A 12,500-nucleotide genomic window follows, 5' to 3' on the forward strand; every position below is an offset into this window, starting at 1 on the left:
AACCAGCCATTATAGTGGACTACAGGAGCTACGGCACAGACAGAGTGTGAGTAGGGGGGATATGTTTAACCAGCCATTATAGTGGACTACAGGAGCTACGGCACAGACAGAGTGTGAGTAGGGAGGGGGGGGGGCAGGGAGAGACACAGACAGAGTGTGAGTAGGGAGAGGGGGGTGGATATGGTATGGTATATAGTATAATATAGTAGAGTATTGTTTTGTATAGTATAGTATAGTGGTACATCACAGTAATATAGTGGGGTAGTATAGTATGGTATTATAGTACCACACTATACTGCTATTGTATAGTATAATATATATATTTATATAATACTAGTATAATATAGTATAGTAGTATAGTATAGTTGTATAGCAGTTTAGTACAGTATAATAATAATATAGTGATGTGGTGAAGTATAGTATAGTATGATATGTAATAATAGTATAGTATAGTGGTGTATAGTTGTTTAGTATAGTATCTTTGTGGGCTAGGACCATCACACGTACTCACACACACACACACACACAAACACACACACACGGCAGCATTTAACCGTCAGGCAACACCAAGCAGGATTCCACATCAGATCAATATTTGATCAATATCAATATTTGATCAAATATCCCTCATTTAAATATTAGGTTCTAGATTCCTAGGTGGAAAGTAGAGTTCATCAATAATTCCAGTGGAGCTCAGCTCAACAAAGACCGTACCATAGAACTAGGTGGAACAGAACCCTACCATAGAACTAGGTGGAACAGAACCCTACCATAGAACTAGGTGGAACAGAACTGAACTGTAGGTGGAACAGAACTGTACCATAGAACTAGGTGGAACAGAACTGTACCATAGAACTAGGTGGAACAGAACCGTACCATAGAGCCATAGAACTAGGTGGAACAGAACTGTACCATAGAACTAGGTGGAACAGAACTGTACCATAGAACTGTGGAACAGAACTGTACCATAGAACTAGGTGGAACAGAACTGTACCATAGAACTAGATGGAACAGAACTGTACCATAGAACTAGGTGGAACAGAACTGTACCATAGGACTAGGTGAAACAGAACTGTACCATAGAACTAGGTGGAACAGAACTGTACCATAGTACTAGGTGGAACAGAACTGTACCATAGAACTAGGTGGAACAGAACTGTACCATAGAACTAGGTGGAACAGAACTGTACCATAGAACTAGATGGAACAGAACTGTACCATAGAACTAGGTTTGAACAGAACTGTACCATAGAACTAGGTGGAACAGAACTGTACCATAGAACTAGGTGGAACAGAACTGTACCATAGAACTAGGTGGAACAGAACTGTACCATAGAACTAGGTGGAACAGAACTGTACCATAGAACTAGGTGGAACAGAACTGTACCATAGAACTAGGTGGAACAGAACTGTACCATAGAACTAGGTGGAACAGAACTGTACCATAGAACTAGGTGGAACAGAACTGTACCATAGAACTAGGTGGAACAGAACTGTACCATAGAACTAGGTGGAACAGAACTGTACCATAGAACAGGTGGAACAGAAACATAGAACTAGGTGGAACAGAACTGTACCATAGAACTAGATGGAACAGAACTGTACCATAGAACTAGGTGGAACAGAACTGTACCATAGAACTAGGTGGAACAGAACTGTACCATAGAACTAGGTGGAACAGAAACCTAGAACCATAGAACTAGGTGGAACAGAACTGTACCATAGTAGAACTAGGTGGAACAGAACTGTACCATAGAACCATAGAACTAGGTGGAACAGAACTGTACTAGGTGGAACAGAACTGTACCATAGAACCATAGAACTAGGTGGAACAGAACTGTACCATAGAACTAGGTGGAACAGAACTGTACCATAGAACTAGGAGGAACAGAACTGTACCATAGAACTAGGTGGAACAGAACTGTACCATAGAACTAGGTGGAACAGAACTGTACCATAGAACTAGGTGGAACAGAACTGTACCATAGGACTAGGTGAAACAGAACTGTACCATAGAACTAGGTGGAACAGAACTGTACCCATAGAACTAGGTGGAACAGAACTGTACCATAGAACTAGGTGGAACAGAACTGTACCATAGAACTAGGTGGAACAGAACTGTACCATAGAACTAGGTGGAATAGAACTGTACCATAGAACTAGGTGGAACAGAACTGTACCATAGAACTAGGTGGAACAGGACAGTACCATAGAACTAGGTGGAACAGAACCGTACCAGAACCGTACCATAGAACTAGATGGAATAGAACTGTGCCCACAGAGGAAAGCCCTCTCACCCCGTCCTTACCTTATCACCAAGGTATGAAATTTCACCGGCGCCACCTGTCAGTGTAGCAGACTGGATCTAACAGGCTCACTGGAGCCCAATCTACTGTGGCAGCCTTTACTCTGAGACTGAGGACATGTCCCCCCCTCCCCAATGAAGCACATTAATGATGTTGTGAACGTTGCTGTACAAACTCGTACTATTCTAAAAAGTGACGCTGGCTCAGCGCGGAGCCGGAATGACTGGCCAGTCGCACTTAAGTCCCATTCAGGGCCCATTATAAAAGGTGAAACTGACCCAGATTGATTGGCCAGTCGCATTGACTCTCATTGAGAGGCCATTCTAAAGGTGATTCTGGCTCAGCTAGGAGCCAGAATGACTGGCCAGTCGCACTGAGTCTAATTCAGGGCCCATTATAAAATGTGACACTAGCTCTGCTAGAGCCGTTATGGAGGTCACAGTGGCTCAGCCCAGACCCATAATGGAGCTCTGTCTAATGTGGCAGAAATTGGAAGATGAATAATTCAACTAACAGGTCGTGAATCAGTCGGCCATTTAAACCAGCTTAACACACACACACACACACACACACACACACACACACACACACACACACACACACACACACACACACACACACACACACACACACACACACACACACACACACACACACAGAGAGAGAGAGAAAGTCATCCTTGTGTTGTGATGAATTGATAAGTACAGATATTGAGGGCTATTTAATATACCATGTGTCTGATAACCTTTGTGTGTGTGTGTGTGTGTGTGTGTGTGTGTGTGTGTGTGTGTGTGTGTGTGTGTGTGTGTGTGTGTGTGTGTGTGTGTGTGTGTGTGTGTGTGTGTGTGTGTGTGTGTGTGTGTGTGTGTGTGTGTGTGTGTGTGTGTGTGTGTGTGTGTGCGCGCGTACGCTCTTGTCCTTTTCACCTTGTCCCAGTAATTTATCTACTTCATAAATACTGCTAGCGAGGGTTGCACCTATAACTCACTGTTTAAAGAAACACACACACACACTCTACAATGTCATACGGAGATCTAGGCGATGTCATATCTCTACACCTGGAGATAGCAGCGATGTCATGTCTCTACACCTGGAGATAGCAGTGATGTCATACACCTGGAGATAGCAGCGATGTCATATCTCTACACCTGGAGATAGCAGTGATGTCATACACCTGGAGATAGCAGCGATGTCATGTCTCTACACCTGGAGATAGCAGTGATGTCATACACCTGGAGATAGCAGCGATGTCATATCTCTACACCTGGAGATAGCAGCGATGTCATATCTCTACACCTGGAGATAGCAGTGATGTCATATCTCTACACCTGGAGATAGCAGTGATGTCATATATCTACACCTGGAGATAGCAGCGATGTCATATCTCTACACCTGGAGATAGCAGCGATGTCATATCTCTACACCTGGAGATAGCAGTGATGTCATACACCTGGAGATAGCAGCGATGTCATATCTCTATGTCTGGAGATAGCAGCGATGTCATATCTCTACGTCTGGAGATAGCAGCAATGTCATATCTCTACACCTGGAGATAGCTGCGATGTCATGTCTCTATGTCTGGAGATAGCAGCGATGTCATATCTCTACACCAGTAGATAGCAGCGATGTCATATCTCCATGTCTGGAGATAGCAGTGATGTCATATCTCCATGTCTGGAGATAGCAGTGATGTCATATCTCTACACCTGTAGATAGCAGCGATGTCATATCTCTATGTCTGGAGATAGCAGCGATGTCATATCTCCATGTCTGGAGATAGCAGTGATGCCATATCTCTACACCTGGAGATAGCAGTGATGTCATACATCTGGAGATAGCAGCGATGTCATATCTCTACACCTGGAGATAGCAGCGATGTCATATCTCTACACCTGGAGATAACAGTGATGTCATATCTCTACACCTGGAGATAGCAGCGATGTCATATCTCTACACCTGGAGATAGCAGTGATGTCATATCTCTACACCTGGAGATAGCAGTGATGTCATACACCTGGAGATAGCAGCGATGTCATATCTCTACACCTGGAGATAGCAGTGATGTCATGTCTCTACACCTGGAGATAGCAGTGATGTCATGTCTCTACACCTGGAGATAGCAGTGATGTCATGTCTGTCTGTCTGTCTGTCTGTCTGTCTGTCTGTCTGTCTGTCTGTCTGTCTGTCTGTCTGTCTGTCTGTCTGTCTGTCTGTCTGTCTGTCTGTCTGTCTGTCTGTCTGTCTGTCTGTCTGTCTGTCTGTCTGTCTGTCTGTCTGTCTGTCTGTCTGTCTGTCTGTCTGTCTGTCTGTCTGTCTGTCTGTCTGTCTGTCTGTCTGTCTGTCTGTCTGTCTGTCTGTCTGTCTGTCTGTCTGTCTGTCTGTCTGTCTGTCTGTCTGTCTGTCTGTCTGTCTGTCTGTCTGTCTGTCTGTCTGTCTGTCTGTCTGTCTGTCTGTCTGTCTGTCTGTCTGTCTGTCTGTCTGTCTGTCTGTCTGTCTGTCTGTCTGTCTGTCTGTCTGTCTGTCTGTCTGTCTGTCTGTCTGTCTGTCTGTCTCATCTGGCTTATGTATGTTCTGTGTGTATATTCAATCTCTCTCTCTGTCCTGTCAGGTTATGGTAAATCCTCAACCATTCTCTATCCCTCTGTATATAAGGCATGTTTTTTATCCCTCTCTCTCTATCCTTCTCCCTCGTTCCCTCTCGTGCTTACTACTGGGCTTTTGGCATGTCTGATTTATGTTATCTCTCTCTCTCTCTCCCTCTCCCCCTCTCTCTCTCCCCCTCTCTCTCTCCCTAACCCCCCTCTCTCTCTCGCTCTCTCTCTCCCCCTCTGTCTCTCCTCTCTCTCTCTCTCTCTCTCTCTCTCTCTCTCTCTCTCTCTCTCCCCCTCTCTCTCTCTAACCCCTCTCTCCTCTCGCTCTCTCTCTCCCCCTCTGTCTCTCCCTCTCTCTCTCTCCCCTCTCTCTCTCTCCCCCTCCCCTCTCTCTCCCTAACCCCATCTCTCTCTCTCTCCCCCTCTCTCTCTCTCTCTCTCTCTCTCTCTCTCCCAAACCCCTCTCTCTCTCTCTCTCTCTCCTCCCCCTCTCTCTCCTTAACCCCCTATCTCTCGCTCGCTCTCTCTCTCTGTCTCTCCCCCTCTCTCTCTACCCCTCCCTCTCCTTCTCTCCCCCTCTCTCTCTCCCTAACCTCCTTTCTCCCCCTCTCTCTCTCCCTGCCCCCCCCCCCCTCTCTCTCCCCCCTCTCTCTCTGCAGGTGTTGGTTGCGGTTGGACACATATTTTATATGGAGTTTCATAGGCCCTGCCACGCTCATAATAATGGTAAGACACACACACACACACACACACACACACACACACACACACACACACACACACACACACACACACACACACACACACACACACACACACACACACACACACACACACACACACACACACACACACACACACACACTGTATATTCCTACTTTGAAAAAGAACTGGGTTTTAAGTAGTGCTTACTGCTTTTAAGTAGTGCTTTATCTCTGTGAATGTATGCAGGGACTTTATTATACTGTAAGAAGAGAGAGCTGATACTATGGTTATATACCTTCATAATAATTCTGGTTCTATGGTTCTATAAGTCCATAATAATTCTGGTTCTGTGGTTCTATAAGTACATAATAATTCTGGTTCTGTGGTTCTATAAGTACATAATAATTCTGGTTATGTGGTTCTATAAGTCCATAATAATTCTGGTTATGTGGTTCTATAAGTCCATAATAATTCTGGTTATGTGGTTCTATAAGTCCATAATAATTCTGGTTCTGTGGTTCTATAAGTCCATAATAATTCTGGTTATGTGGTTCTATAAGTCCATAATAATTCTGGTTCTGTGGTTCTATAAGTCCATAATAATTCTGGTTATGTGGTTCTATAAGTCCATAATAATTCTGGTTATGTGGTTCTATAAGTCCATAATAATTCTGGTTCTGTGGTTCTATAAGTCCATAATAATTCTGGTTATGTGGTTCTATAAGTCCATAATAATTCTGGTTCTGTGGTTCTATAAGTACATAATAATTCTGGTTATGTGGTTCTATAAGTCCATAATAATTCTGGTTATGTGGTTCTATAAGTCCATAATAATTCTGGTTCTGTGGTTCTATAAGTCCATAATAATTCTGGTTCTGTGGTTCTATAAGTCCATAATAATTCTGGTTCTGTGGTTCTATAAGTCCATAATAATTCTGGTTATGTGGTTCTATAAGTCCATAATAATTCTTCATCAGTAGCACACAGAACACAGAACATAGTGGTGTGTATAGTGAATAGGATGACAGAACATAGTGGTGTGTGTAGTGAATAGGATGACAGAACATAGTGGTGTGTGTAGTGAATAGGATGACAGAACATAGTGGTGTGTGTAGTGAATAGGATGACAGAACATAGTGGTGTGTGTAGTGAATAGGATGACAGAACATAGTGGTGTGTGTAGTGAATAGGATGACAGAACATAGTGGTGTGTGTAGTGAATAGGATGACAGAACATAGTGGTGTGTGTAGTGAATAGGATGACAGAACATAGTGGTGTGTGTAGTGAATAGGATGACAGAACATAGTGGTGTGTGTAGTGAATAGGATGGCGTTTGGGACGAAGCCTTAGTTAGCAGCAGTATGTCCATCATACGGTTCTATTCCTAGAATCCATCTTTCCAAAGTTCCTTCCTTCTTTCTCAGAAAAGTTCTTTAGCTTCCATTGTCAGCGGAATGTTCACAGGACTTCTGGTGTTCTAGAATGTTCCGCTGTGCTTTGTTTGAGCCAGACATATATATATATATATATATATATATATATATATATATATATATATATATATTATTATATTATATATATATATATAGAGAGAGAGGGAGATAATGAGATGACACTGAACCAATTAGGTGGATGTCAGTCTGTATTCAGGGCTGCCTGGTGCTAGTAAACTCACCACAGAGATAACACCAAGGCCAGCTCTGACAGCCAGCCAGAATGTGTAGGAGGAACGCAAGCACACACACACACACACACACACACACACACACACACACACACACACACACACACACACACATACACAGACACACATACACAGACACACACACACACACACACACACACACAGACATACACACACACACACACACACACACACACAGACTCATACACACACAAACACACATACACACACTCAGACACACACACACAGACAGACACACACAGACTCATACACACACACAAACACACACACACAGAGACTCATATACACACACACACACACATACACACACACACACAGACTCATACACACACACACACGCATACACACAAACACACACACACACAGAGACTCATACACAAACACACACACAGACTCATACACACACACACACACACACACATACACACTCTCAGACACACACACACACACACACACACACATATAACCAGAGAGAGGTGTAGAACGTGTAGGGTGATCTGTAGGACCTGATGAAAATCCCCCAAAGTACAATCTCACAATCTGGCCGCTGAATATAGGATATATTGGTTCATCACATTTACTGTTTATTTACATGTTTATTGTACGTACATCCACACAAAAAACTAAAAAATCACATTTTCATATTTCATATTCAGTATTCTCATAAGTATTCAGACCCTTTACTTTGTTGAAGCACCTTTGCCAGTGATTACAGCCTTGAGTCTTCTTGGGTATGACGCTACCAGCTTGGCACACCTGTATTTGGGGAGTTTCTCCCATTCTTCTCTGCAGATCCTCTCAAGCTCTGTCAGGTTGGATGGGGAGCGTCGCTGCACAGCTCTGTTCAGATCTCTCCAGAGATGTTCGATCGGGTTCAAGTCCGGGCTCTGGCTGGGAAACTCAAGAGACTTGTCTCGAAGCCACTCCTGTGTTGTCTTGGCTGTGTGCTTAGGGTTGTTGTCCTGTTGGAAGGTGGAACTTCACCCCAGTCTGTGGCCCTGAGCACTTTGGAGCAGGTTTTCATCAAGGATCTCTCTGTACTTTGCTCATGTTTCCCTCAATCCTGACTAGTAAATACATGGAGATATGCAGGAGGTCATTGAAATGATATTATACCGTCTCATAGACAAGCTATGTATCATGCCATTCAATGTTGAAATCCTGACGTGTGTGTGTGTGTGTGTGTGTGTGTGTGTGTGTGTGTGTGTGTGTGTGTGTGTGTGTGTGTGTGTGTGTGTGTGTGTGTGTGTGTGTGTGTGTGTGTGTGTGTGTGTGTGTGTGTGTGTGTGTGTGTGTGTGTGTGTGTGTGTGTGTGTGTGTGTGTGTGTGTGTGTGTGTGTTTCAGCTGAACGTCATCTTCCTGGGTATCGCCCTCTATAAGATGTTCCACCATACAGCCATCCTCAAACCAGACTCTGGGTGCCTGGACAACATCAAGTAAGTCTGTGTGTGTCTGTGTTTTGCATGTACACATGTCTGCGTGTGTGTGTGTGTTCATGCTTTAGTCACTTGTAATAATGTCATTATTTAGTCACTATGTCATTATTTAGTCACTATGTCATTATGTCATTATTTAGTCACTATGTCACTATGTCACTATGTCATTATGTCATTATTTAGTCACTATGTCATTATGTCATTATGTCATTATGTCATTATTTAGTCACTATGTCATTATGTCATTATTTAGTCACTATGTCATTATGTCATTATTTAGTTACTATGTCATTATTTAGTCACTATGTCACTATGTCATTATGTCATTATTTAGTCACTATGTCACTATGTCATTATTTAGTCACTATGTCATTATGTCATTATTTAGTCACTATGTCATTATGTCATTATTTAGTCACTATGTCACTATGTCATTATGTCATTATTTAGTCACTATGTCACTATGTCATTATGTCATTATGTCATTATTTAGTCACTATGTCACTATGTCATTATGTCATTATTTTCATTTATTATGTCATTATGTCATTATTTAGTCACTATGTCATTATGTCATTATTTAGTCATTACTATGTCATTATGTCATTATTTAGTCATTATGTCATTATGTCATTATGTCATTATTTAGTCACTATGTCACTATGTCATTATGTCATTATTTAGTCACTATGTCATTATGTCATTATTTAGTCACTATGTCATTATGTCATTATTTAGTCACCATGTCATTATGTCATTATTTAGTCACCATGTCATTATGTCATTATTTAGTCACTATGTCATTATGTCATTATGTCACTATGTCACTATGTCACTATGTCATTATGTCACTATGTCATTATGTCACTATGTCATTATGTCATTATTTAGTCACTATGTCATTATTTAGTCACTATGTCATTATTTAGTCACTATGTCATTATGTCATTATTTAGTCACTATGTCATTATTTAGTCACTATGTCATTATTTAGTCACTATGTCATTATGTCATTATTTAGTCACTATGTCATTATGTCATTATTTAGTCACTATGTCATTATTTAGTCACTATGTCATTATTTAGTCACTATGTCATTATGTCATTATGTCATTATGTCATTATGTCACTATGTCACTATGTCATTATGTCACTATGTCATTATGTCATTATTTAGTCACTATGTCATTATTTAGTCACTATGTCATTATTTAGTCACTATGTCATTATGTCATTATTTAGTCACTATGTCATTATTTAGTCACTATGTCATTATTTAGTCACTATGTCATTATGTCATTATTTAGTCACTATGTCATTATTTAGTCACTATGTCATTATTTAGTCACTATGTCATTATTTAGTCACTATGTCATTATTTAGTCACTATGTCATTATGTCATTATTTAGTCACTATGTCATTATTTAGTCACTATGTCATTATGTCATTATGTAGTCACTATGTCACTATGTCATTATTTAGTCACTATGTCATTATTTAGTCACCATGTCATTATGTCATTATTTAGTCACTATGACATTATGTCATTATTTAGATACTATGTCATTATGTCCACCATTCACTATGTCATTATTTAGTTACTATGTCATTATGTCCCCCATTCACTATGTCATTATTTAGTATCTATGTCATTATTTAGTCACTATGACATTATGTCATTATGTAGTCACTATGTCACTATGTCATTATTTAGTCACTATGTCATTATTTAGATACTATGTCATTATGTCCACCATTCACTATGTTATTATTTAGTTACTATGTCATTATGTCCCCCATTCACTATGTCATTATTTAGTATCTATGTCATTATTTAGTTACTATGTCATTATGTCCACCATTCACTATGTCATTATTTAGTTACTATGTCATTATGTCCCCCATTCACTATGTCATTATTTAGTTACTATGTCATTATGTCCCCCATTCACTATGTCATTATTTAGTTACTATGTCATTATGTCCCCCATTCACTATGTCATTATTTAGTATCTATGTCATTATTTAGTTACTATGTCATTATTCTATTCCCTTTATAGTGCACTACTTTAGACCAGAGCCCTATAGAACCCTATTCCCTACGTAGTGCACTACTTTAGACCAGAGCCCTATAGAACCCTATTCCCTACGTAGTGCACTACTTTAGACCAGAGCCCTATAGAACCCTATTCCCTATATAGTGCACTACTTTAGACCAGAGCCCTATGGCACCCTATTCCCTACGTAGTGCACTACTTTAGACCAGAGCCCTATGGCACCCTATTCCCTACGTAGTGCACTACTTTAGACCAGAGCCCTTATGGCACTCTATTCCCTACGTAGTGCACTATATAGGGACCAGGGTACCATTTGGTACAGAGTGACTGTGTAATGACTGCAGTTGCCTGTTAGAACTCTGACTACAATCCAGTCAGAACTCTATTGGCAGAGTGTGCCTGTCAAAGGGCTTAGTTGAACTCAAACAATATGTCTGAGACTGAGGGTTGGGATAAGAGACCAGAGGGGATTAGATAGAGACAGAGAGGGGGGGGGATAAGAGACCAGAGGGGAACAGAGAGGGGGGATAAGAGACCAGAGGGGAACAGAGAGGGGGGGGATAAGAGACCAGAGGGGAACAGAGAGGGGGGATAAGAGACCAGAGGGGAACAGAGGAACAGAGGGGGGGGGATAAGAGACCAGAGGGGAACAGAGAGGGGGGGGATAAGAGACCAGAGGGGAACAAAGGGGGATAAGGGGGATAAGAGACCAGAGGGGAACAGAGAGGGGGGGGATAAGAGACCAGAGGGGAACAGAGAGGGGGGGGGGATAAGAGACCAGAGGGGAACAGAGAGGGGGGGGATAAGAGACCAGAGGGGAACAGAGAGGGGGGTTGGGATAAGAGACCAGAGGGGAACAGAGACAGGGGGGGGGGGATAAGAGACCAGAGGGGATTAGATAGAGACAGAGGGGGGTTGGGATAAGAGACCAGAGGGATTAGATAGAGACAGAGAGGGGGGTTGGAGAGAGACCGAGAGGGGATTAGATAGAGACAGAGGGGGGTTGGGATAAGAGACCAGAGGGGATTAGATAGAGACAGAGAGAGGGGGTTAGAGGGGGGGACCGAGAGGGGATTAGATAGAGACAGAGGGGGGTTGGAGAGGGGGATAAGAGACCAGAGGGGATTAGATAGAGACAGAGAGGGGGGTGGGATAAGAGACCAGAGGGGATTAGATAGAGACAGAGAGGGGGGTTGGGATAAGAGACCAGAGGGGATTAGATAGAGACAGAGGGGGGTTGGGATAAGAGACCAGAGTGGATTAGATAGAGACAGAGAGGGGGGTTGGGATAAGAGACCAGAGGGGATTAGATAGAGACAGAGAGGGGGGGATAAGAGACCAGAGGGGATTAGATAGAGACAGAGAGGGGGTTGGGATAAGAGAGGGGGGTTGGGATAAGAGAGGGGGGGTTGGGATACTATATAGGACATAGGTTGCCCTATAGTCCCTGGTCTAAAGTAGTGTACTATATAGGACATAGGTTGCCCTATAGTCCCTGGTCTAAAGTAGTGCACTATGTAGGGAATAGATTTCCCTATAGTCCCTGGTCTAAAGTAGTGCACTATGTAGGGAATAGATTTCCCTGTAGTCCCTGGTCTAAAGTAGTGCACTATGTAGGGAATAGATTTCCCTATAGTCCCTGGTCTAAAGTAGTGCACTATGTAGGGAATAGATTTCCCTATAGTCCCTGGTCTAAA

At 42.2% G+C, this 12,500-nt stretch overlaps 1 protein-coding gene across 5 annotated transcripts in view; it reads left to right on the forward strand.

The window, feature by feature from the left end:
• LOC124018038 (adhesion G protein-coupled receptor L3-like) overlaps window positions 1–12,500 on the forward strand; it is a 177,300-nt gene that overhangs the window by 148,679 nt on the left and 16,121 nt on the right. For all 5 annotated transcript variants that reach the window (XM_046333298.1, XM_046333294.1, XM_046333296.1 and 2 more), the window contains 2 exons: window positions 5,557–5,623; window positions 8,654–8,745. In XM_046333298.1, coding sequence (XP_046189254.1) covers window positions 5,557–5,623; window positions 8,654–8,745 — 159 coding nt within the window. The remainder of the gene's footprint in view (window positions 1–5,556; window positions 5,624–8,653; window positions 8,746–12,500) is intronic.

This window comes from Oncorhynchus gorbuscha, unplaced genomic scaffold (assembly GCF_021184085.1).
Source record: "Oncorhynchus gorbuscha isolate QuinsamMale2020 ecotype Even-year unplaced genomic scaffold, OgorEven_v1.0 Un_scaffold_383, whole genome shotgun sequence".
In the NCBI taxonomy this organism is placed as follows: Eukaryota; Metazoa; Chordata; class Actinopteri; order Salmoniformes; family Salmonidae; genus Oncorhynchus; species Oncorhynchus gorbuscha.